At 37.6% G+C, this 25796-nt stretch overlaps 2 protein-coding genes and 1 long non-coding RNA gene across 3 annotated transcripts; 2 read left to right on the top strand and 1 right to left on the bottom strand.

Moving 5' to 3' along the window:
• Nucleotides 1-9328: 9328 nt before the first annotated feature.
• On the bottom strand, nt 9329-12468 carry LOC120461603 (extracellular calcium-sensing receptor-like). Its single transcript, XM_039649822.2, has 6 exons — nt 12260-12468; nt 11822-12110; nt 10983-11738; nt 10652-10879; nt 10402-10525; nt 9329-10239 (listed from the first exon to the last, which is right to left on the bottom strand). Exons 1-6 carry the CDS (start codon nt 12466-12468, stop codon nt 9329-9331), a joined length of 2517 nt encoding a protein of 838 aa, XP_039505756.2.
• Nucleotides 12469-19249: 6781 nt separating this feature from the next.
• LOC148977360 (uncharacterized) lies at nt 19250-22206 on the top strand. Its single transcript, XM_089116603.1, has 11 exons — nt 19250-19367; nt 19522-19641; nt 19779-19826; nt 19937-20014; nt 20106-20176; nt 21105-21162; nt 21251-21301; nt 21388-21432; nt 21551-21615; nt 21968-22163; nt 22198-22206. The coding sequence occupies exons 1-11, from the start codon at nt 19269-19271 to the stop codon at nt 22204-22206; spliced, it is 840 nt and encodes a 279-aa protein (XP_088972729.1). The 5' UTR covers nt 19250-19268.
• Nucleotides 22207-22314: 108 nt separating this feature from the next.
• LOC148977359 (uncharacterized) lies at nt 22315-23190 on the top strand. The gene is made up of 3 exons (XR_016145436.1): nt 22315-22475; nt 22693-22781; nt 22900-23190. It is a non-coding gene; the product is annotated as an uncharacterized LOC148977359 (long non-coding RNA).
• Nucleotides 23191-25796: the final 2606 nt, after the last annotated feature.

The following is a 25796-nucleotide window of genomic DNA, read 5'->3' as shown; positions in this document are numbered from 1 at the left end:
CATGGTTATTTCAAATTTAGGCTACTAGGCGCGCCGCGCGCAGGGTGCAAGTTCAACGCGGTGAACGCGCTCGTTTTTTTCCAAGCGCGTCCGCGCTGCATCAAGATAAAAACATATTCATACCCTAATCATATAATAGTGTCACTAACGTTACATTAATGGCACTGTTACAGTAAGTCATCTAAAAACATAACGGAACTCTTACCTCAGCCGCAGGTGATCCACTTGTCCTGTCTGTGCTATAAATGGGATGGCCGTATCCTTCAGCACATTATGGTCCGTGTGGCAAATTCCATTTTTTTCAAAATAGTCGTCCTCATTGAAATGTACTGAGCAAACATAATGTCCCTTGATAATCTATTTAGGTGTGTTTGGATCAATATCCAGAGTAAGTTAGCCATTTCTTCATCCAGTCAGCGTTTTTAGTTGGAATTCTGTGAAACTTCTTTGTGCTAAGCTAGGCTAGCGGTGGGTGCGTCAAACAGACTTATAGCACGCACGGAGATGAAAAAGGTATGTATGGACTTATCTAACTCTGGGGGATAAGGTGAATAGGCTAAAGTCCCAAAAAGTCGGAGTGTTCCTTTAAGAGGCAGAAAATAAATTTTAATAATTTACAATAATATCCACAAGCTTGAAAAACTGGATTCAAAGCGAAATTGTACCATATGTTGGTCTTAAAATCAAAATGAATAATGAAAGAGATAATAAATTATTAATATTTCTTTTTATTTCATTTAAAGGTTAGTTGAAAATGTTTTAATTCTGTCATAATTTACTCAATTGAACTATCCCTTTAATGAAATAAAAAAAGTTCCCCCTCCTCATCTCTCTTTTCTTTTAGATTGACTGTTATGCAGTCAATAGTATGTCAGATGAGCAACTGCTGACATATGTCCCCAGATTTGGAGACTGGATAGCAATAAGACAGTACTGCAGAAGAGAAGTAGCTGCAGAAGGAAATACCACAGTATCTAAAGCCACAGAAAACCTCATGTCAAAATTGCAAGGAAAGCGGGATAGAAAGAGGAAGCATTGCGATAATCGTCCAGAAAAACTCAGTGGAAACTCAAATGCCCAAAAAACTGAGCGAAGTTACCAGATGGAACTGTTTGAAGAGGTCCGTGGCTCCTTTGTCCAAATAAAAGAAAAACGAGGTGGTGGAACCAGACACTTAAAGGCTTTAAAGACTGCTACAATGGGAGAACTTTTGGAATGTGGCAAGAAGCTGTTCTTTCCAAATGGAAAAAATAAACTTGGGGATTTAAATGAATTTGAGATGAAATTGAGAGACTTCACAGAAGAAGAACTAGATCCACAAACAACATTAGGCGAACAATATGAAACGAGAAAGGTAAAAATGCTGAGACTGTACCTGTCTTGCCAGCCCATTCTCACTCCCAAGGCGTCACCTAACTGACGCCTTGGGAAGCATTTGACCATGCTTCAATATCTGACGCTTTAGGCGCCATTTAGCGTCAGTCAGATGACGCCCTAGTATCGCGTGTACCCTACCCCCACCCCATACCTAAACCTAACCGTGTCCCCTAACTGACGCTTTCCTTCATGTATGTGACGCTAAAGGGCGCCTAAAACGTCAAATATTGAAGCATGGTCAAAGGTGACGCCTTGGGGTGAGAATGTGTTGGTCTTGCTAGAGGACAGACACAAACATTCAAAGAGTAGATGTGTATGTCACTGAAGGCCCTTCTATCTCTGCTGTGGCATGTGAAAGTGCTGAAGAACCTGTTGCCATAACTGAGGACAACAGCTCCATCGATGATTCATCATTTTGGCCAGAAGACAGCATAGTGTTAATAGAACCAGATACAATGAATGTAATGCACAGCTCAATTTCAGTTGATGAAGAAATTCAGTTTGGATATGCTGTTTTGCAAGACAGTACAATACTGGATGACACTCTACCAATGGACCCTGTTGAAATAGTGCAAGATAAGCCACAGGCCACAAAGTTAAAGCTCCGCAGGGGAAATATTTTCCAAGATCTCAATGCAGCTTTCACAGATGGCTTAGTATCTATCAATACTAGTCTTGTAGAAATTGAGATGGTCCTACCTAACGGTAGTACTGAAAGAGGAGAAGACAGTGGTGGGATTCTCAGAGATGCATTGAGTGAATACTGGGGTACTTTTTACATGAAATGTACAACAGGAAGCACATTAAAGGTACCCATGACCAGACACGATATGAAAGACCAATGGGAAAATGTAGCTAAAGTGATGGTTCTTGGTTACAATACTGTTAAATACTTTCCAATTGTGTTGGTCAAGCCTTTTCTGTCTTACTGCCTTGGAATTGAAATTGATGAGGATGAGCTCTTTACAGTATTTTTGGAGATGGTTCCTCAAGAGGAAAAGCAGCTTGTTGAAGAAGCAATTAGAGACTTTACATCTGTCTCTGAAAGAGAAGAATGGGTCGAATTCTTGGAAGCTCATAATGTTAAACTTGTTATCACTGAAAAAAATGCCAAGCAGATCTTACTTGATGTGGCACACAAAGAAATTGTGCAAGATCCAGCTTACATAGCAGAGTGTTGGAATCCAGTGTTGAAAAAGCTGAAACTGCCACCAGGAGGACTGAATGAAGTGATGATCAGCCTTACAGCTAGGAAAGTTGTAGCCACACTAAAACATGAAACATTGAACAACAGAGAAAGCCAGATCATGGATTATCTGGAAAGGTTCATTAAGAACTCCAATGATGTTCGTCTTAAGAAGTTTCTGCGTTTTTGCACAGGTGATTGATTAGTTAAGATATTTTGTTATCATTGTATACATTAGAATATGACATGGTATTGATCTGATACTAATGATATACTTATCTGTTATACTTAGTTTAAAAATAAGTAGATTAGTTAAAAAAGTTTTGTCCTGATGTTTTGGAATATATATGATTGTTATGTATACACTTTAAATTGTTCACTGAATTATGTTTTTTGGTAGGAGCTGACCTCCTTGTGACAGAGTTCATTAATGTCCGGTTTGTGCAGCCAAACAGTTCATTCACAAGAAGTCCCCAGTCCCACACCTGTGGATGTGTGTTGGAGATTCCTAATAATTACACTTCGTACCTTGAGCTAGCAGAGGAGTTTGCAAATGTACTTGAGGCAAACATGTGGGTGATGGATATTGCATAGAGGTAAGGATATAAATGTTTGTTATATTCATGGATTATCTTTATCTAATATTATTCTCAATGTTGTGTTTGTGCAAGGTGGTCAGACAGTACGTGCAGCAGCAGCAGCAGTTTTCTTGAGAGGATTTGTTATTTGTTGTTTTCTTATACTTGCACATCAATATAATGAGTTACAATATAAAATGCACAAATGTTGTTACAGCAGTGTTTCAAAGTAAAATTATTACATTGTTCTAAAAAAGAAGAAAAATTGTCCTTACAAAGTTTACAAAAGCAACAATGTTCAAAGTTTATTAATTAGAAGTTTATTGCTTAAAGATGTTCAACTGAATACAGTGTTTATAAAAATAAACAAAGGATACAAAATAAATTCTGTCATCTTTTAATCAAATATGTAGTATACAATATCACAGCAATAACATTAAAGAGATGAAACCAATGAATAATGTAAAAAGAAAAAAAAAAAGATAAAAGCCATCACCTGACATTGGCTGGTGTACCCTGAAATTACTGTAACTCTAATAATTAAAGAATTTAAGTACAGTCCATAATAACTTTCTTAATACTGATTGATTTCTCAGCATGTATTTATCTCACAACATTTAACACTGTAGTAAGTTCTTGTCTTAGTGCAAGGTAGAGATCAAATGCTGTGTTTCCTATCCTTGGGAAGCCTGAGGTGATGTTGGGCCATGACGTGTGCACACAGGGTGAAGACGTCCTCATCACAAGCAACATCAGAGCGATGGATACATTGATCTTCATTGTATTGAAGTCTACATTGACAGTCTGCCACCGGTACATGGTATATGTAGTCTTCTGTGTCATATAATTCAGGAAGGGTGTACATGACATCTGGTCGACCGTGGGGTACAAGGCGGTTCCTTGAAGGACGAATCAGGTGGCTGTTCCAAGTGTCTTTGGTGGAATCCAGATCTTGTTAAATGATGTTTGTTAAATCAATATTGTGTGTGCGTGCGCGTGTGTGTGTTTGTGTGTGAAAGAGAGAGAGAGAGAGGGAGAGAGAGAGAGAGAGAGAGAATCATTATTTACCTGGATCAAGCCCAGGAAACAGAATAAAACAAGGTTCTTGTCCAACCAGCTGCCATCAAATTTGCCTTCATCTTTAATTTGGTGAAAATATTCAAGCCAAAGGTCCACACACTCTTTTCTAAGAATACCCCACCAGCTCTCAATTCTCTGGTTGGCCGTACTTTTTCCATAGATAAAGCTTCTTTCTCCAGCCAGTGGATCATCATCGCTACGTCGCAGATAACGCTGCATATCCCTAATGGTGCTGTTCTCTGTTCCCATATCTGCTCTCAGGATTCGAGGACACCCTCCAAGACTTCTTACTGTCTCAAGGAAGTAACCCCCAATGACTTGAGGGTCACTGCTTGTGCAGTATGCATTCAACCATAGTATTCTCCTTGCAAATCCATCAATTGCTCCATTGATACAAATGCCAAATGGCTTCAATTTGTCATAAGAGTCAACATGCCATATAAAGTTGGGGCCTTTTGAAAAGTACGCTCTTCTGTACAGTCTTCTTTTTCTTCGCATTTCAGTGCCCAATGGGTCAAGAGTGGACAGAATGAGGCGAATGTCTTCTTTACGCACATGAAGTCCTCTTTCCTTGCATTTACTGTACTGTACATCTATATCCATGCAATGCTCCTGAGCCTTGGAGCTCTTCTCTAACAAACTGAATAACATCAAACAAGTTGTCATAATTTTTTCTGCGAAATAGTCCATTTCTACCTAAGATTTGTTTAAGTGTCTTCATGCTGATAATAATCCTGTGTTTAACACTTAAAATTTGAAGGATTTCTTCATACTTTAGACCCAAGTCAAAGTAATGTTGAATTAGTCCAAATCTGTCCATCAAGAAATAAATGATGAGTTGAAGGTGGATGGAAGCCTAAGGAAAAAGAGCGAGCGAGAGAGAGAGAGAGAGAGAGAGAGAGAGAGAGAGAGAGAGAGAGAGACAGAGAGAGAGAGAGAGAGAGAGAGAGAGAGAGAGAGAGAGAGAGAGTAATTGGGGAGTATTACAATTTACTTGGTTAAATTGTGATGGTTTAATTTACTTGTTTCTTTTAAAGTCCTTTTTTGGGGGGGTGGGGGGTAACCTCAGTATAATAGAATAATCAAAAAAGACTTCACATATGAAAAAAGAAATATAACACAAACACATTTCCAAAACTGTAAAAGATTAGGTTATATAAAAATTAAAAATAAACTCAAATAATAATTATTATTATTATTACATTTAGGCTACCTATTTAGAAGGTTAGACATTTTTTTTTATTGTGTATTAAGTGGAATACATAATATTGTCTTAACTGCATCTTAACGCTTAAAGGGAATAATAATTATTATTATTAGTTTATAACTATAAATTAGTCTATCACTTAAGACAGTGAGTCTAGATCACTTAAAACAGTAATATATTTATCATAAATTAATTTATGAATGCTTTATTTTTAAGCAAAATATATGGAAAGAATATAGGCCCTTTTTAATCCAAACTATTAGGTTATAGCCCATAAAAATAAAACATTGATAATTTATTTTATGACAAACATGTTACTGTATTATTAAGTGAACTCATTTAGTTATAATTTCGAATAATAATAATAATAATAATAATAATACTAATAATAATCATTACATTTTAGGCAACATATTTAGAAGAGACATAAATCCAAAACTTACACAAAAAAAGGTAAAAATCAATTAGTCAAATGTCAGTCATTATTATTATTATTCTCTTTATTGAACATGTTAAAAAATAAAAAAAAAACACAACAGCAAAAACTGAATAAAAAATAAAAATAAATAGTTAATCATCAACATCAAGAAAAAAAGATCATCTACAGATGGTCCAAACAACAATCATGTTCAAAGGGGGTAGGAAGAAGTTAGAATAACTTTTCTTTTCCTATCCCCACTTCAATAATATTTTAACTACTTAAAATGTCAGTCATAATACAGGTTACACAATAATAATAATAATAAAGTGCTAAGATTATCACAAATAAACAAAAGATTTTGATGCAAGTCATTCGATTCATTTTAAATCAATCGGATAGGCTATTCCACCCCATACCCTCTACAATTGAGAATCACTTGAAGCATGCAGACGCAGTTAAGACAATTGTATATGTAGGCCTATATTACACTTAATATACAATAAAACAATATACAATAAGATTCGTTAACAACGTACCTCCTGGACTGGTGTTCTTCGAAAATGAGATCGAGCCACAAATCCGTGAGTACAGTTTACAAACCCGTGGGAACGGATTGCGAAATCGTGGGCACGGTTTATGAATTTGTGGGTACAGATTTCAAAAACTGAAGGCACGGTTTACAAATCTGAGAGCACGGATTATGAACTCGTGGGTACGGTTTATTAATCCGTAAGCATGATTTGTTAAACCGAGGGAACAGTTTAAGAATCCGTGAGTACGGTTTATAAACTGAGCGGACGGATTGCAAAACCGTCGTCACGGATTGTTTGTTTTTTTTCCCACAGGTGACTTCCCGGGCTCCGTAGAAATAACATAGGAAATGAATACGGATCTTTTTAGACCCATGTTGCGCATTAGAAGGGGTATCCATAGCTTGCGCATCAAAGGGTTAAATAGATTATTATAATCATAAAACAGAGCATTTTACACAGATTTCAATAAAGCCATCTTTTGAATTAAGAGTTTATGATTCTTTTGATAGGAAGCACGAGGCATTCACACTCTAGAGTTATAAACAATCACAATAGTTAATAGTTATGAGTCCAAGAATTATTCTGTTTGAGTTTTAATAATCTTATGTGTGAGATCTCAGATCTCAACAGTGAGGTCATGGTATGTTCGAAAAGTCAAGCAAAGTTCTTGCTGATAAGTAAGTTAGAAAAAGGAGATCTGGGTTACATCTTTGTCCAGGATCAAAGGAGTGCCCCCTTTCTGCGGCATTCTGTTGGTCTGCAGGACCATAAAAAGTCTTCTTGGGTGGGTGGGGGGGGGGGGGGTTATTGTCCCCCAAAGCAGACCTTTTGGAGCCATCCAGTCAATGGAATGTGAGCTCCAGATCTAGAGCGCTGAATCACGTTTACATGAATCCCATGAGAGATTAATTTGTGTTCGATTTGGCCCCAAAGTCTCTACATTGCATTATCTTCATTAAAAATTATGGTAACACTTTACAATAAGGTTCATTAGTTAACATTAGGTAATGTATTTACTAACATGCACTAACCATGAGCAATACATTTGTTACAGCATTTGTTCATCTTTGTTAATGTTAGTTCATGAAAATACAGCTGTTCATTGTTTGTTCATGTTAGTTCGGTGCATTAACTAATGTTAACAAGATTTTAATCAAGTATTAGTAAATATACCCTAAGTTGGCAAAAAAAAAAAAATGAAAGAAACTAAGAGCGCTAGGTAAACTTTGCGAATGGCACGACAGAAAGCTTATCAAGTTCTCTGCATCTCCAATAGTGTAAAGGAAGCCACTCGCAAAGAATTTTAGGGCAATGTAAACATTTTGTGCTGCTGTTAAAGCCCAACATCGAATCAAACATTAATGTGCATTTCCAACAAAATAATAATGTATAAACGACACCCTCACGAGTCCTGACGATCGTTTCACGAGAAAAAAAAAATCTCAGAAATTAGGCTACATGTCGCGCTGTGCTAAAGGACTTCACGTATCAGTCGCGATCTAATCCTGCTAACATGAAATAAGCAAGCAGGTGCAAGCTGACGGACCTGAGATGGGAGGAGATGGTGCAGGAGGAACAATATTTTGGGTCAATTGTCAGTGCCATGTGTCAAATATTCTGCAAGTCTGAGCAATTATTAATAACAAAAACACTAACAATAATATTATCCAACTAATGAAACACCACTCTTGCCTGTCTTTAAAACTTGAGAGCACAATTGGACTGGAGTTGCTCTTAAAGTAGGCCACGCCGGGAGATGTAGAAAGTGCTTTTATCACGACTCAACAAATGTTAAAGATCTTTCAACGTTGTATCATTATTTATGTATCAACACAATTTCAACAGTTACAATAATTGATCTACGTTATTTTTCTACTGATATATTGTAAACAAATGTTTAATAGTCATGGTTCTAAAAATACTGTTGATTGGACTTACAACTCAAAATTTGTTGATATTTCTATGTTGAATCAGTAGTGAGTTAACACCTATTCAGTGATTTGGTGTTCAACGTTGTTTTGATGTTGAATTGAAGTTTTTTTTTCCAAAACTGACATTATTTCAACTACATTTAATGCCAACTGGGATAGAAATGAAATGGCGCAATTATCCTGTGGTCCGGATGGAACCGATCTGGGGTCTACCATTTGAATACCACTGGTATATAGAATATAAAGAAATGGCTATATACACACCCATCTGCAAATTAGAGACAATGTAGAAATGCTGTAACATATGGAAGCATGTTTTTTGACCATTTTCTCAAAACATTTCATTATAATTGAGGGTTACGATGCAGGCGTTTTTAAATCAAAACAAAACACTAGGATCTGGGAATTTATAACATTTTTTTTTCATTTATATAGCACTTTTCTCTGCATTCAAAGCACTTTACATAGAAGTGGAGAATCTCCTCAACAACCACCTGGGAAGACACAGGATCACAGAAAACCACACCTTACATTGATGACAACAAACTCAATATACAGAATATAAGAGGGGAAAGAAAAGGCACAGGTTGGACTGATCAATCAACTAATGATAGCAACCAAGGGCACAGGGACTCAACATAGAAAAATAACCAAATCACAGACAAAATGTGACAGGCTGTGCATCTTCTGTGTTTTATGTAGTTAGAATGGCTCAAATACTTCCTGTAACAGCATCCAAGCAGAGATTAATGCATGGAAGTGATTTCTTTTTTCTTTCTTTTTTAGTATTTTCAAAATAGGGTGGAGGTTTCTAGAGGAAATTTTGTATACATAAGGAGTCTGACAACAGCTGATATGCTCCACATGGAGATCTGATCTCACCATCATCGAGTTTACAAACTATATCCAGAAGAACTCCAGCCTTCCACTGGTGGCCTTCTCATAAACAGTTTTTCATTCATTTATTGTGTTTTATATGATATCATAAGCTTATATTTCATAAGCTTATTTTTTATTAAAACTTAAGTGAAATCTTTCCCATTACATTTTTCTTTGTATTTTCTTCAGGCTTGAACAGAATTATATAACATTTTGGTGCAAATATACATAACAGTAAACCAAAGCTTGAGGCTAAAATGGCAAATATCTCCACAGCTACAGTCAATTTTCCAGGAGAACTCACATACGCTGGAATAAATGTGATCCATACAGCACAGAATATGATCATACTAAATGTGATGAACTTGGCTTCATTGAAGTTATCAGGCAGCTTGCGAGCCAGAAAAGCCAGAATGAAGCACAAGACAGCCAGAAGGCCAATATAACCCAGTACAGCAGAGAAACCAAGAGTAGAACCAAGACTGCACTCAAGAATGATCTTTTCCTTATAATATTTCATATTTTTGTAGGGAAATGGAGGAGATAAAGTAACCCAAAGGACACAGATAAGAACCTGTATAAGTGTAAAGGCAAGAACACTGAGTCGTTGTTGTGAAGGCCCAAACCATTTCATGACATTACTTCCTGGAAGTCTAGCCTTGAATGCCATTAGCACCACTATTGTTTTCCCCAGAACACAGGAGATACAGAGGACGAAAGTGATCCCAAATGCTGTGTGACGCAACATACAGGACAACTCAGTGGGCCGACCAATGAAAGTAAGTGAACAGAGAAAACACAGAGTTAGTGAGAAGAGTAACAGGAAGCTCAGCTCTGAATTGTTGGCTTTTACTATTGGTGTGTCCTTCTTGCTGTAAAACAGGATGGCCACCAGCACAGTTAATCCTTCTCCGAACAGTGAGAAAAAGACTAGAACTATGCCCATAACTTCTGTGAATGACAGAAACTCTACAGTCTTTAACACACATTTATTTTTCTCAGCATTAGACCAGTATTCCCCTGGACACTGCTTGCAGTTATTTGAATCTGGAAAGGAAGTTGTGTTTACTATAGTTAGAGATAAGAAGAAAGTTGTTTTTTATTTCTGAACTCCTTTGATAATAAACTGAATCCTGAAGAGTAGAAGAAGAACACAAAAATAGCAACTAACTAATTTTTTTTGAAAGTGTGAGATGTGCTGAAGATTACCTGTCTCATTACTGATTTCTCCTTCTGCACATGGAATACAGTCATAACAGCAGACAGGTCTTCCTTTTTGTGCAGCCTTCCTAGTGCCAGGAGGGCAGCTCTCACTGCACACAGATCTTGGCTTCTGCGTTAAAAAGTACTGTTTCAATGCCAGTTAATGTTCTAAATAATGTCCTTGATTTTTTTTTTTTTTTTTTTTTTTTTTGTCATGCCACATTAGCTACTTTCAATCCAACATGTTACTATTTACCTCCAACTGTCCTCCAGCCCAGATTATATTTTTAATGTTAACCACAAAGCGCTGTTCAGGGTGCAATGATGCATCATAGTATCCCACTGGTTTAAATTGGATTGATCCATCTGAGTCCTGCTGCCAGTTCACAACTTCATATTGGGCTACCGTGGCACCAGTGTTGTCAAACCAAACACGATCTCCAAACTTTACTGAGAAATTGACCTTTTTCAGAGCTTCAACCACCTAATAAATATACATGAAAATGTAGGTGTTTTAACACATTGTCAAACTGAAATACCCTCTTTTACCCTCTTTCTAGCCAAATCTTTTTTTCTTTTTTTCTTACCTGCTGTGGTTGTATTGTCAGATTTTTCTCACAACCTTCTTGTTCTTTGCACTTGAGTAGATTGTGCAGTGAATGAGCTACAGCATAAACTGCTTTGTAGACATTGCTTGCATATCTTTGCTCAGGCACATCTTCATTGTAATTTTTCAGAACAAGTAGATCCTTATATCTGCTGCAATTTAAATTATCTTGAGGGGAATTACCCCCAGTCTGTGAGCATGGAAAAGCTGTGTCCCAGAATGCTTTTATAACATAATCTGAAAACCCTTCAGTGTTGACCTTTCTCACTGCAAACCCCAGTGATCCTCCCAGAACACGAAAACTATTTGGAGTGATCAAACTTTTTGCAGTTGTCCATGCTTCCACGCCAATTACTTGTAGGCCTGTAATGTTCTGAATGCTTAGCTGCTCAAGTAGATTAACCATCTCAACACGGGAAAGAAATGCAACAACCACTTTTGTGGTGCTTCTTTTCATAGTGTCTACCACTCTCTGGAGTTTTTCTGGCTCTGTTCGATAGAATTTCACAGAGTACTCCACACAAATCCCCCCTTCCTGGGCTGTTTTAAGAAATATGGCCATTCCATTGTTTCCATAATCGTTGTCACTGTTCACAGCTCCCACCCAAGTCCAGCCAAAGTATTTGACTATGTATACAAGTGCTCTGCTCTGGTGGTAATCACTAGCAATAGTCCTGATAAATGAAGGGTGATCTTTCCTATTGCTTAGACATTCACATGTGGCTGAGTGACTTATCTAGAGAAAAAAAAGGAGAGGGAACATTGAAACTGTCATCAGTATGGTAATTATGTCAAGCATTTAATGTTTTTGATCCTTACCACTGGGATTTTAAATGGTCCTGTAGTTCTGGACAGAATCACTGTGGCAGAAGACTCAGTTTCTCCTATAATAGCATGTATAGGAGACTGTCCATGGCATCTGTCCCCTCCTGCAAACTCATGACCATTCATCAGTGCCATAGATGCACTCATAGAAGATAGTCTTGAACCACAGCTATCATAGATTTTGTAACCAATGGAAACATTTGGGAGCAAACTTTTACTTCTGTTTATCTCCTCAATGGCAAAGATCATGATTTGAGCCATCCGGAAATCTCTCAAATTCACACTGCCATAATATTCCAGATTTTATGGTAATTTGTGGTTATAAATTCAAAATATATTTTATAATCTGCAATATATATTTAATAAAAATCTACTGATATTGAACACTTTATCTTCTATAATATTTCTCAAATAGTATACAATGTTACAAACCTGGAGCATGATAGAAGCTGGGGCTTTTGTATAAAATCAAACGAAGGCAATATTTCTATGCTGCGGATTGAAAAAAGTCCTCCAATAGTTACGTCTCCATTCTTGAAAAGCAGTGGATACTTAGGGTCTCCCATTTTTTGACAAAGAGGGTTTTCAGCCTTTATATAAGGTTTATGACAAATCAGGAGTGCAAAAAGAAAGACAAGCATCCTTGAGATTGAACTGCGATTCCACTGAGACTGACAAATGTGAATTACCTGATACAGTCTATGCACTTTATAAACATAATTAATATGGATGAATGATTTTGAGTGCAACCAATGAACTCACAGGGCAGAACAGGAGTCGGTTGAAGTACAGTAGGAATTCTGCTAATTTGATGGTCTGATGTAACATTTTTTTTTTTTTCAATATTAAGATCTAAGGTTAAATTTTATATACACAATGGCCCTCATTTATGAAACAAACGTACATCAGTAAACTGAGTATACTACCGTTTCCACGCACATCTTGGCTTTTATCAATTTGAACGTGAGTGTTGACTATGATCAAATCTCACATCAGGTCTCAACTCGTGTACGCAAGTTTTTGAGTTAGCTTGAACTTGCGTGCAGCATAGTATATTTGGTGGAAAATTGTAATGAGACCATTTTGCTAAATAAGATTATTTTTCTGGCTGAGTCTGACAAAAAACGTATTAATCAATGTAGAATGTGTAACTTAAAAATAAACAGATTAGTGCTCTGTTCGAGGACAATCCTGTGCAGGCACGTGCACAGGTAGGGAGCAGAGCAGAGCACATGCCCTTTTTCTCCTTACAATGCGAAGTGCCCTTTTTTTATTTTTATTTATTTTTTATTAATCAATGCTATTGGTCACCCTTTACATCTGTCTGACTGTTTTACAAATATTTAGCCAATGAAAGTTCTTAAAAAGAGCTTGTGCAAATCTTGTTCAGTCCTCAAACTGTCGGTAAGCCTGATAACTCCGCCCCTTTTACTATATTCAGTGAATCAACTGAAGCTCTGCAGCGGCCGGACATCAGACAGCAGCTGCTGAATGAAGTTTTGCGAAGGGTAAATAAAGATCTTGTTGTTTGAATAAGTACTAAATACTTTGTCCATAGAAGCTCATATTTTATTTATTTGATGTCTGACTGACATGTGGGACTGGGAGTTGGACCTGTCGGACCTGAGAAAGAGGTATAGGCTAGCAGCATTGAGTAGGGGGAGGCTGCAGACCTGGAGCCGGCAGATTTACGCCCCTGGCAGTTTTACGCCCCTGACAGTTTTGCGCCCCTGTTGTTCCTGATGCGTCCAGTAGGGGGAGATAAATAAATATTGTATGACGTTATATGAGCCTAATCCAATCCTATATCATAACAGACCAAAGCTATAAGCGACACGAATTGAGGTAACGTTATTTTAAATAATTTGCTAAAGTTGTTGTTGTTAATTGTTTTGTAATGATGCAATATTTATTATTTATAATCGATTAAATAAGATTCGATATAAATTCAAAAGATTAATAAAGTTTCTATTATTTCGAGAGAATAAAAAGTTGGCTAACATTTGACGGTCAGGTTGATGCTCTGCTAAGCTAACTTAGCTAACTTAACAACATATCGGTTTAAAAGCTACCCTAGTGTTCTCTTTACCCGCTATGTCTCACTCACTTTTAAAATTAATTTAAATTTTATTTTTATGTTGTCTGACTTTAGCTTGCGTGACATGGCATCTTCTGGTAAGACCCTGTTTACTCTTTGCATTTAAACATAGCGTACTCCACGTGGTTTCTGGAGCAACATTAGAGTGGATATTGGAAATGTGTTAATAATGAGTTAGTTTTTGATGTGTACACAAACACATTTATAATAGGCATGTATGCATGCATTTGTAGTTGTACTATATGGGGAATCTCTCTAAGTAAAGAGATGAACTGCACACTCACTCAAATATTTTGTCATAAAATACATACATACACAATGCAAAGCCCACATTAAAAACTTTGGTCCCATATGGTTTAAATGTAGATTTTGGTTTGAGTTGTTTCTTTTAAATGAGTTGATCTAATTTTCTAATGTATATCATACAGTTTTCTTAAAAAAGCTTACTGATCTGGACTAAAATGTATGTGCACCTAATGTGTGTTTTATCATACTCTGTCTTTAGTTATATTTTTAACTTGCATCTCATAAAGTTGTGTGTTTGCTTTAGCTACTTAAGAAAATTACAATTTCTCCCTCTAAACTGGTAGAAACACCCATCTTTTTTTTTCTCCTAACGAAAATTGTATTCTCTCTTCAGGTGAAGAAATAACTATACAGAGAGGTTGCAGCTTACCTGCGCTTAACAGATGCACCTCTTGCTGTTCCCTATATCACTGTCCTTTCTGTACTTCTGCAATTTTTAAGCCCTCAAAGAAAAGTAAAGTACAAACGCATCTTCAGCTTCACTTTTCGAGGGCAGTAGTCCATGAAGGTAGCATCATTTGTGATTTATATATTTTTCAAAAAATGTTGTAATGAATGTTGATGTTAAATATATGCATGATTGATGCTATAGTATTACTCAAATAAAGTTATGTCAACATTGTAAGGGCACATATAAGTTTAACAAATAAGTTTGGCTTTGTATTGTCTTTCTCTGAAACATTAAGTTAATCACATGAAGTAAGAATCCAAGAAAGGGAGTGATTTTTATTTTCTTTTTCTTTCAGATTATACAATCCACCGGTGTGGTCTAGGTTGTGTGTCACAATTACACTACCATTGTGTATATTGTTCCTCCATAAAAATAAGACGTGACCGCTTTGTGGCCCACCTGAAAGGCTGTAAGAATGCCAGTACATCAACCTCCATCCATGATGTGGCTCCCCAGACTGCCAGTACGTCAACCTCCATCCATGATGTGGCTCCCCAGACTGCCAGTACGTCAACCTCCATCCATGATGTGGCTCCCCAGACTGTCAGTACGTCAACCTCCATCCATGATGTGGCTCCCCAGACTGCCAGTACGTCAACCTCCATCCATGATGTGGCTCCCCAGACTGTCAGTACGTCAACCTCCATCCATGATGTGGCTCCCCAGACTGTCAGTACGTCAACCTCCATCCATGATGTGGCTCCCCAGACTGCCAGTACGTCAACCTCCATCCATGATGTGGCTCCCCAGACTGTCAGTACGTCAACCTCCATCCATGATGTGGCTCCCCAGACTGTCAGTACGTCAACCTCCATCCATGATGTGGCTCCCCAGACTGCCAGTAGGTCCTTCATAAAACCACAACTACGAAACAGCGTAGTTATTAAAACAAAATGCCCTCTTTGCCACATTACTATTCCAAAAAAAAATTTACGAAAACATCTGGAGAGGAAACACACAAAATCTAGGGACGACATTACATCAAGTCATCACCTATATTCTGACTGCATAGACCGAGCTAACGGTGTCTATGCAGTCCAGAAACATTTTCTTTCTTCAAGTGTCCCAGTCCATGTTGTATATAAAATCTGGGGAGCAGAGCACAATGTCAGATGTGAGTTGCCATCATGTCAAGTGGACATCGACTTAGCCAGGAGGAGTGGACTAAGCCACTACAAATGCCATCACCTCAGGTCACTGGACTATTGTGAGTCATTTGTTGATGGTCCCTCTCTTTCAGAAAGTACCCTGTCAGAAATGGTCAAGTTAAAATGGTTTGGCAGTGAAAGAAAGAGAGATTGCCTAGAAAGACAAAGCTTGGCCACCCAAGACAACAAACCCTTGTCTGTGGCAACAAAGGTAACAACGCCCTCTTTCAAGAGGTGCATTTCAGTATATGAGCCACATGCATCATATTATGCACAACTTGGAAGACTAATGGTCACATATGATGTAAAGCAGAACTCCTGGCATTGTCCTTGTGCCAGGTCAAGAAGATCCTGTCTTCATAAATATATAGCAAAATGGCACCTGTTCCAGACTGAGCATCAGCTTTTCAGGACTGTCCAAAGCACAGATCAGACCAGTCCAGTACATGAAAGTGTAGATGATGTAGGCCTACTGTACCCCCCCACAAAAGAGCTGGAATCTATGATTCAGTATGTCATGAACAACAAGACCATCCCTGCAGCTCTTCCCGAGAACCTGCGTCTGCCTCCATTTTCAAGCACATACCCAACCAGCCTCATTCCTGATGAGATGTTCTGCCATAGATGTCCTGGAAATGTACCTTTATCAGACCCTCTGCTCATCACATCAAAGGCCAAAATTCTTACAAATACAAGAATTATCCATGGTAAGTATTATTGTGGCAAATAAGGATCTATAAAATACATACTGACATCAGTTGTGAATGTGTCCCAAATGGTATTTTAGTATGGCTTCATTTTCTAATACGGTATTTTTCAGACGTTGCCACCTACTCAAAATGTTGCCACCAATGTGGAATCCACTACAGATATCAAGAGTAGAAAGATGGCCTGCACAATTTTAATAACAGCATCATTCTTGACCTCCCTTTATGCCTACATCTTCGAAACATGCTACAGGTTAGGTTATCTTAAATAATTTACGATTACCTCTATTAAAAGTAGTGCTTTGCGAGGTTTTAAAGAAGTGGATAAAAATTATTGTTTGTGTTATCTTAAATCATAGGCCCACACCGCTGTCGGGAGAGTCGTTCAATGTCTGGAGGTCACCATTGGGGAACAGTTTCCTCCAGCCAAAACAGTGCTCCATGCTTATCTCCATTTTGAGGCACTCACAAGTCACGAGTATGAATACTCTTGTGTGACATGCGGGGATCATCCACCCATTGTAATCATGGATCTCCACAAAAAAGGAGCATTCAACATGTCATGTAAGTGTGTCGGCATAGAGCTTATTGATACTCTATGCTTTGAACAAATAATACATTCTGGGTGAATTGACACTGCTTGTGCATATTTCGGCAATTTACATATACCTAATGTTTTCCATTATACAGGTCGTCTTATTAATATGTTTTCTTTCTGAATGTTGTTAGTGAGTGACATCAAACCACCACCAAAGGATTTTGATGGACACGTGGATATGGACGACTTTTGGGATAAACTGGCCCTGCAAATGATTGGTCGTGGCTTTGTAAAAAGTAATTATCTTGCTTTTATGTGCCACTTCTTGATATTTGGTGTGCTATTTACAATCTTTTTTTGAAAATTTTGCTTTTTCTGTTGTTATTTAAGAACAGAGTGACAATCCCTTCTCTGTCCACCCCAATTACCACCTTTGGGCACCATGGATTGGAAGATATACACGAAAGTCCAGTCAGTGCCTCAACACAGAGTTCCAAAAAATCCACCAACCCAAAGAAGCTGAGCTTTGTGAAATCACTGTCTCTGAAGATAGACTTAAAAATGAGCTTTATAAGCAAAAGGTCAAACTGATTTAATTTCTAAATTCTGCAACTAGCAAGAAGCGTTTCTTTGGCTTAGTAGCATGTAAGTATTTTTGTTGCAACTGTATTTTTATTTGTTTTTTAGGTGTCAGTGATAAGGAAACTCTGCAAGGAATGTGGTGTTGATTCCATTGGCTCAAAAAGTGACCTCCTAGAAAGACTTTCTTCTGAGATGAAATCTAGACAGACTTTCGACAAAATATTTGAAAAGATTTGGGGTGCCTCTGGTAAGAAACAAATGCTTCTGTTTTGGTATGTTTGTGACTGCCACTTTACCTTTGTAGGCCTTTTACTTTCATTACTGCTACCTGACAGAGATGTTTTTTTCCAGGTGGATGGGCTGTGGTCATGTGCCCTTGTGGAATTGTGTACAGCATTAAATGCTGTTTGCGCGCAGAGAGTCCGAGAGACTTTGCAGATCTCCTCCTCTCATGGAAACACATGCCTAATGTAGTCATCTATGATTTCGCACGGGGACTGGCTACACACACCAATCTTCGCAATCCTGAGACGTTAACCTTCACACCACACGAAGGTCGTCTAGCTGACCCAACAGATGCCAACATAAAGATGGCAAAGGAGGGAAAGCTGAAGATCTCCTTGCCGTGGCTTAATATAAAAAAACAAGTCCCAGACAGCCATGGCCACCCAATTACAGGCTCAGCAGAGCACTATGTCCTAAATGACAAATTTCATGAAGACAATTCAAAAGACGAACGGGATGCTCTCCGCAAGATTGGTCTTGTAGCCCAACTTGCTGGTAAAGTGAATAGCCAGGTTGCGGAGCAGTTCTTTAGCAAATTAAAGAAAAATAACTACTTTCTAAACATGACCCTTCCATCAACCCACGTCTTCCTCATGAGAAGTATCGTCCACCACCACAACAGTCTGAAGAATTCGAGAAGACTAGAGGCCTTCAAAAAAGTATTTGGGACAGAAGTGGTGCTGAACATCAACCACCAGGCTGTTCTTGGTAATGTTTGAATTACTGACTTACCACTTTAAAATTGCTTTTAAATATTACTTGTACAGATGTTTTCATGTACCAATATTTTGTGTTATCTAATTAAGCTGTTTCAGAGGAGTCCTCTACTCAATCTGGTGCAACAGACGTACGCCAAGTGACCAGTAAGTAACAGTAGAGGATCAAGCCACTTAATGGCACTTGTTTAATCTGTTATTGCTAAGCATTGAGATGTACAATGTAATGTTTCCTTATTTGCATGTGATATTTATTATATCAATACTATATCATCTTTTAATATCAAACTCATCAATTAACCCTTTTATATCAAAGTCTGATATAAATTGTACTTGATTTTATTGACGTCTACATCTGTCATTTCATTATTGTATTTATTGTATTGGATTTGTATTCTGTGTAATTAACTAATAATCTAATTTTGCATGCCTTACAGACCTTAGTGGTTCAGAGGCAACAATGGATTTGCCAGACTATGATGCCCCTGTAACAGGCATGGGTATAGATAAAAAAAATTGCACTAACTAACAGTAATTTTCCATTGCAGTTCATTAATTGTGACTGAGATTGTTTCGTTTTGTTCCCATAGGAACCTCTGCAGATGTGAACATGGAGGAAGTGGATGAGGATATGATTGTGGAGGATGCAGCAGATGAGTATTCAGCTCAACCATGGATGAAGCCTCATAATCTTCTACAAGACAAATTGGTAGTTGTTCATGTCTTCACTATCAATGCTAAAACATACTGTCCACAGTAGCCTTTATTGTAACATTCACAATTTGTGTTAACTAAAAATGTTATCAAGACAAGTTGCCTATTTAAACAAAATATGAAGCATTCTTTTCTTTTGTCCTTTGCAGCTCAGATACATCCTGGACACGAGGCGATTGGCGGATGAGGTCATTGTGAAGGAGGGAGCAATATGCCTCTTAAGAGAAGATTTTTGGACACTCGGTTTAAGAAGGGAAATGGAGTCTGATGTAAGTGGTAACATTTGCATGTAGATATTTTTCATGCACCAAAAAAGTAAAGCTATGGGCTCAATGTTTGCTCTTTGTTTTGTTTGTGGAAAGAACTTACTTTTTTATGTGCTAACTATTTTGATTATTTCTTGCAGATTGGAAATGCCTGCATGAAACTAATTTATGAAGATGCTCTGGCGCATGTATAAATCTTTTTCAAATGATTTTAAATGAGCTATTTGTAGTTTATACTTTTTTTTCATATATGAATGGCAAGTGGTAGTCTTCTTAATATTTCCATTTGCTCTCACAGGGCAAAGACATATATACTGCTGATATGTATGTCGTTACTACATGGAAAGACAATGTAGATCCCTTAGCCTACTTTCCAGTGAGTATTGAATGCATAAATTATGCTATTTGACATCTACCGTAAGTCGGAAGTAAAAAAAAAAATCATATTTGTTAATTGTGTGTTTTAGGATGATGCTGACATGAAAGATGCCCTTGTTTTCCCCCTTTGGACAAAGGCTGCCGGCCCAGATCATTATCTGTTATGTGTAAGATTTTACGTTATAGTCTAGCTTAAAAAAATATTTGCGGATCACGTTTTATACAGCTTTGAGACTTATTATTTGCTATGATTATTATTTTATGTTGGTTTTACGGAGGCGTGTTTTTACCCTTCTATCATAAAGCAAAGGTAATGAAACATGAAATGGATTGTCATAACACTCTCTATTTTCCCTAGCTACAACCATTGATTATGCATCCCTATAGGTACTGAAGCCACTCTTGAGAGAGATCCTCCTACTAGACTCCTTGTGTAGTAATCATGAGTCTGGTTTTGGAGATGACCTGTACAGAGACATCTTTAGGTCCACAGCTACGATATAATTGCCATGTTCCTATGGCATGTAATGTAGACATGCGGTTGCATTGTTCCAGCTGTCTTTTGTTGTTGTTGTTGTTATGATAGTATGATTTAGTGTATTAATTTACAGTTGCCACGTTCTTAAGGCATGTAATGTAGATATGCGGTTGCATTGTTCCAGCTGTCTTTTTTGTTGTTGTTGTTGTTATGATAGTATGATTTAGTGTATTAATTTACAGTTGCCACGTTCTTATGGCATGTAATGTAGACATGCGGTTGCATTTGTTTCAGGGGTCCTTTTTTTAGCTATAACAGTATGTTTTATCATATTAATTTACAGTTAACACGTTCTTATGGCATGTAACATGTGGTTACATTGTTCTAGATAGAAACTTCTATCTTAAAAGATTAAACCAGCAAAGCAAAATCAGGCCTCTCTGTGGATGAAGCACCCATATTCTGTGGGATAAAATAGACTAAAATGGGTGTGAGCAGAGGATAAAAAATGCTGGTTTAATTTATGGCCATATAATATGCTGTTACCAAAAGCTTTGTAACATAAGACTCCTCATAACTCTTTGTTAATTTTCTTTTACCCAAATCTTAGGAGTATTGCACAGCGTCTCGACCCTGGACAGTGGACAGAAGTCACAGGATTGGATATTGTGGTGACGCATAATTACAATAGTACTGTTCATACTTTCAGCTCTTATATGTTTTTATTTCAAATTCTAATATACTTGTTTCCTAAAGGGCTTTCCTCAACAGAACAACAGCATTGATTGTGGAGTTTTCATGCTCATGGTAAGATATTAAAACAGGTTACCGGTACTAAAGCTATTTTTTTCTTTTATTTTTTGGAAATCGAATCGATCTTTACTCTTTTTCAGAATGCCCTTTACACTGTGCTGAACACTCCATTCAATTTTACTTCGGTAAGGTTTTCTATTTTCTTTCTTAGAAGGTTGCTATAAAGTTGTACTTAATTGCTGGTCATTGAATTCTAACAATACTAATTAAATACTAACCTTGTTACATTTCAATTTCTGTTAGCTTGACATGCCTGCAATCAGGGAGTGGTGGTGTCTACGTCTAATTGAGCGGTTTGAGACAGAGGGGTATGTGTATTCGTTTCTTTACATCTCATTTTAGTGTTTCGTGCATTGTTCCTTCTTTGTCAGTAGAAATAACTGACCAAACTGAGGCATTACAGCACAGACAGAAAAAAAGAAAAAAGGAATAAACCATCAGCAGTCATTAGTCCTCAATCATGACGTCATTGTTTTCATAATCTCCCTAGTACAATGTCCATATGGCAATCCCAAATTTCTATTCAAGATAACCTACATTCAAACCATTTAAATTAAATTTAAACATTTAAATGATCAATGCAGCCTGTTTATTGTCCATAACAAGAGTTGTCCTATTGGAGTCCAACAAAGTAGATTTTTTTTTCTTTCTTTTTTAAAGGCATGGGAAAAGGTTCGCCCACTGGACCGAGGAGGCAAGGTGCCTGACTGAAGGGACATTACGACCTCTTTACAGGTGTTTTCCAGGATTAACACATGACTTGCCACAACATGTTGTAGCTGCGAGGAACCGAACGTTGGCCAACCAGGCTCTGGTGGACTTCATCGTGGCAAGAGGAACTGATAACCACATTAAGGTACATGCATCAATAATGTATTTTAAACCAATAGCTTGTTTAGTAAATAAACAACTTACACATATGTGGAAATGTTATCAATGTCATTTTCAATTTTTTCTGCACAGTCCATCATCAATGGACAAAAAAAATCAAAGTGGCTTGACACTTTTTCCAAGCGTTCCACCAAGAAAGTTCCTGTGCCGTTGTTCATTGAAGATCAGGAGCAAATTGATGTTATCTTCACTCACCTGACTTCTATTCTGGACAGCACACACACACCCCCCCCACAGTGACCGGATCAGATTCATTATGGATGTCCTTTTTCCAGAGGTAGGTGTTGTGTGTTAGTTGTGCTCTGCATGGTGTCAGATTCAAATTGTTATTAATGTCAAATAGTTTATCCATAATGTTAGACCATTGCTCTGAAAATAATAGTTTTTGTGCTTATTAAAGAAAAGGCACTTTTGATTTTGTTAAAAAAACTAAACATGGAAAATGATGCTTGGCTTATTTGGGGTGTGATGAATCTCAATTCTTTCTCTGATAGTCCATCATCTGTGCTCTCTCTGTTGTGGGACATGTGTCCATCTTGGAGGCTGAGGAGAAATTTCTGCGAGGACCTGTCATTGACGCAAGGTACTGTAAGGATTCTATAAAGTAAAAAATGTTCAAACATGACATCCTGCCATTATTTTATAACCATGGTTTCTACCACTATTCAACTTTATCTTCTTTTGTATTTATTTTTAATCAGTGAGCGAGAGCACTTTGACATGAAGATAAAAAAAACAACTTAAGAAGAGAGCCAAGCCATAGGAGAGTCAACTACAGTCATCCTATACATGAACAACTACAGTCATCCTATCTATACATTGTGTAAATAAATAAATAATTTTTGTTGAACAACAACATTGTCTCTTTCTTTTAAATGGCCCTTGGAATTTTAGAAAAGGGTTAAATTGTGTTTGTCTTCATTAAATGTTATGTAGGACACTGTTCTGTAGCTGTATGATGTCCAATTGTGAATAGTACTGCAGATATTTCATTGAGGATCCAAATGATTACACAGTACTGTATGTCTAATGGGCTATATGGTTAATACATAAATGTATATAAATTCACAGCAACATATATTAGTCAGTTTCCTGTATGTAAAACATTTTAAAACAATTAATTCTACAGTTGGTCATATATCATTACTTTGTCCATCTGATCCAACTATGTGTATTATTATTTTTTTTTAAATTTACAAAAACAAATAGTCTTCTGTAGGCTGAGTGAAGAGTGAAGCCCAACTTAACATCTGGATGTTTTAATCCTTAGTGCAGATAATTCCACTGTCTATAACGTTTAATTAAATAAACAAATACTTAAAAAATGGTAAAAGTCGGGACGGTTATTATTATTAATGTGTTTGTTTCAAGCGTTGTAGTGCAGATAATTCCACTGTCTATAACGATTAATTAAATAAACAAATACTTAAAAAATGGTAAAAGTCGGGGCGGTTATTATTATTAATGTGTTTGTTTCAAGCGTTGTTTTATGTTATTTCGCCGTATATCCTTTATATAACGTCATACAATATTTATTTATCTCCCCCTACTGGACGCATCAGGAACAACAGGGGCGCAAAACTGTCAGGGGCGTAAAACTGCCAGGGGCGTAAATCTGCCGGCTCCAGGTCTGCAGCCTCCCCATATAGGCAGCATTTGCCATCTAGTCATGGCCAATACATAGCCATATAGCCTACACTTAGTTAGCCTGTGCATACAGTAGCATCTTTTATAAAATGCGATTTTGGCAAAATGTATTTTGCAACAGGAAAAACTGACTGCCTGTTTCGTACTGGAAATTACACAAAGCGACGAGTGATCCTCGTCACCTAGGTGAAATTTGTTCTTTGATTTATGATTGCTGATGCACTTAATTTATTAACATTTAGTTATGTTATGGTAATAATATTAAATTATGGTTAATTCAAGGCTGTTAATATGCACATATTCACTAGCTAATTTTTGAATCATTCTATACTCGTCCTCACATGTATACATGTAGTAAAGTAACATGGTTTTACTACAGTAATGTAGACTAGCAGTAGTAACTAAAAAAAACAATACAGAAGATCACTGTGAAATCTTTATATTTTATCATGCAGAATGTAATTCATGATTTAATTCATTTCAAGGCTTAATTTGTTTGATCCAAAATACAGCAAAAACAGTAATATTGTGAAATATTTTTACGATTTAAAATAACTGTTTTCTATTTGGATATATTTTACAGTTTTTACAGAAAATCACAGACAGGTGTTTGTAATTTGAACTTGACCCACTTATTCACCGCTCCATCCCCGCTCTCACTCTACAGACTTCGCTGAACCACGCCCCCCCCCCCGCCCGCCCCCCCCCCCCCGCCATGCTAAGGTATATAGTAAATAGTAAACATAACAAACTGTAAATCATTACTAATAAATGGTTGAACAAACCTTATGCAAGTAGTGGTTGGTCTTTTCTGTAGAGATTTTACATTTACTACATACAGTAGGCACTGATTCCCTGTATGGGGCATATATTACTCATACACAAGACCTGTTTAGTTCAAAAGATCACTTGTGATGGCAAGGCACAGATCATGAGTGAGATAATACAAGTAGGGCAAGCGCGGTCAGATCAGCCTCGCGTGTGTGCGCCGAGTAAGCACATTGTCATTGCGACTCCCCACCCTGCCTTCACATTGCCCCCTAACTGTATTATGAATACTTCAACCTCGTCTAACATACCTAGTGGTATTTGACAAAGTCTCCACCACAATACTGTCGCTGCGAATACGGAGAGGCTCTGATAAAATGGCTCACACTAGCTCCGCTTTTGATCGCACTGATTCAATGTGCTGTAACTCGAACATTTTGTATAGAAACATGACTTTTTTTCAGTCAGGGATGAAGTACGACATGTCTGCCATCCAATGGAGGGCAGGTTGAATGAAATTGGACACCCAATTTGACAAAATCGGGCATTTTATTCAGTTCTACCAGAAAGACTCGGGAGATAAGATACTGTACAATAAAGCATTTTATTAACAGCCCAGCAAGCCATATATGCAATAAAGTTCTTTGACGTAGGCCCCGTCCGTAACTCGCGATCCGAGGGTATGGATTCTGCATATCCTGCCTGAAGATGAAGGCAGGGGCGCAGCCGACCCCCACTTGGAGTTTTGGAAGGGACCGACCTGGTGGTGGTGGTGGGAAGGATGGAGCGAAGACCGTCTTAGTGGAGGTGGGGAGGATGGTGGTAAGAGAAGCGTCAGCATCTGCGAACTCAGACAAGTGCAAGTAAGGGTCTTTTATACTTCACGTATTAGAACGCGATTGGATAGATGAGAAGGTAATAATGACGTGACAATTGAGTCTTCCTGGCAGAACTTGCGCTACGCTTTCATTTCTACCAGAAAGACTCGGGAGATAAGATACTGTACAATAAAGCATTTTATTAACAGCCCAGCAAGCCATATATGCAATAAAGTTCTTTGGCGTAGAAACCGTCCGTATAACTCGCGTTCCGAGGGTATGGATTCTGCATATCCTGCCTGAAGATGAAGGCAGGGGCGCAGCCGACCCCCAAAAATGAGTGGAAGAATAATTCCACTGGACGA

The sequence above is a fragment of the Pimephales promelas genome, chromosome 10 (assembly GCF_988280905.1).
Source record: "Pimephales promelas chromosome 10, fPimPro1.hap1.1, whole genome shotgun sequence".
In the NCBI taxonomy this organism is placed as follows: Eukaryota; Metazoa; Chordata; class Actinopteri; order Cypriniformes; family Leuciscidae; genus Pimephales; species Pimephales promelas.
The sequence above is the reverse complement of the archived record's forward strand: the minus strand, read 5'-3'. Positions and strand labels throughout refer to the sequence as shown.

What these genes read in the sequence shown, in the direction of transcription:
- LOC120461603 (XM_039649822.2), bottom strand. Translation starts at nt 12,468, where the DNA reads ATGCTTGTCTTTCTTTTTGCACTCCTGATTTGTCATAAACCTTATATA. An exon ending in CAGCTTCTATCATGCTCCAG is followed by an intron (nt 12,111 to 12,259) that starts GTTTGTAACATT and finishes ATATTATGGCAG; the next exon opens with TGTGAATTTGAGAGATTTCC. An exon ending in GACCATTTAAAATCCCAGTG is followed by an intron (nt 11,739 to 11,821) that starts GTAAGGATCAAA and finishes TTTTTTCTCTAG; the next exon opens with ATAAGTCACTCAGCCACATG.
- LOC148977360 (XM_089116603.1), top strand. Translation starts at nt 19,269, where the DNA reads ATGGAGGAAGTGGATGAGGATATGATTGTGGAGGATGCAGCAGATGAG. An exon ending in GTGGAGTTTTCATGCTCATG is followed by an intron (nt 21,302 to 21,387) that starts GTAAGATATTAA and finishes ACTCTTTTTCAG; the next exon opens with AATGCCCTTTACACTGTGCT. An exon ending in GAGCGGTTTGAGACAGAGGG is followed by an intron (nt 21,616 to 21,967) that starts GTATGTGTATTC and finishes TCTTTTTTAAAG; the next exon opens with GCATGGGAAAAGGTTCGCCC.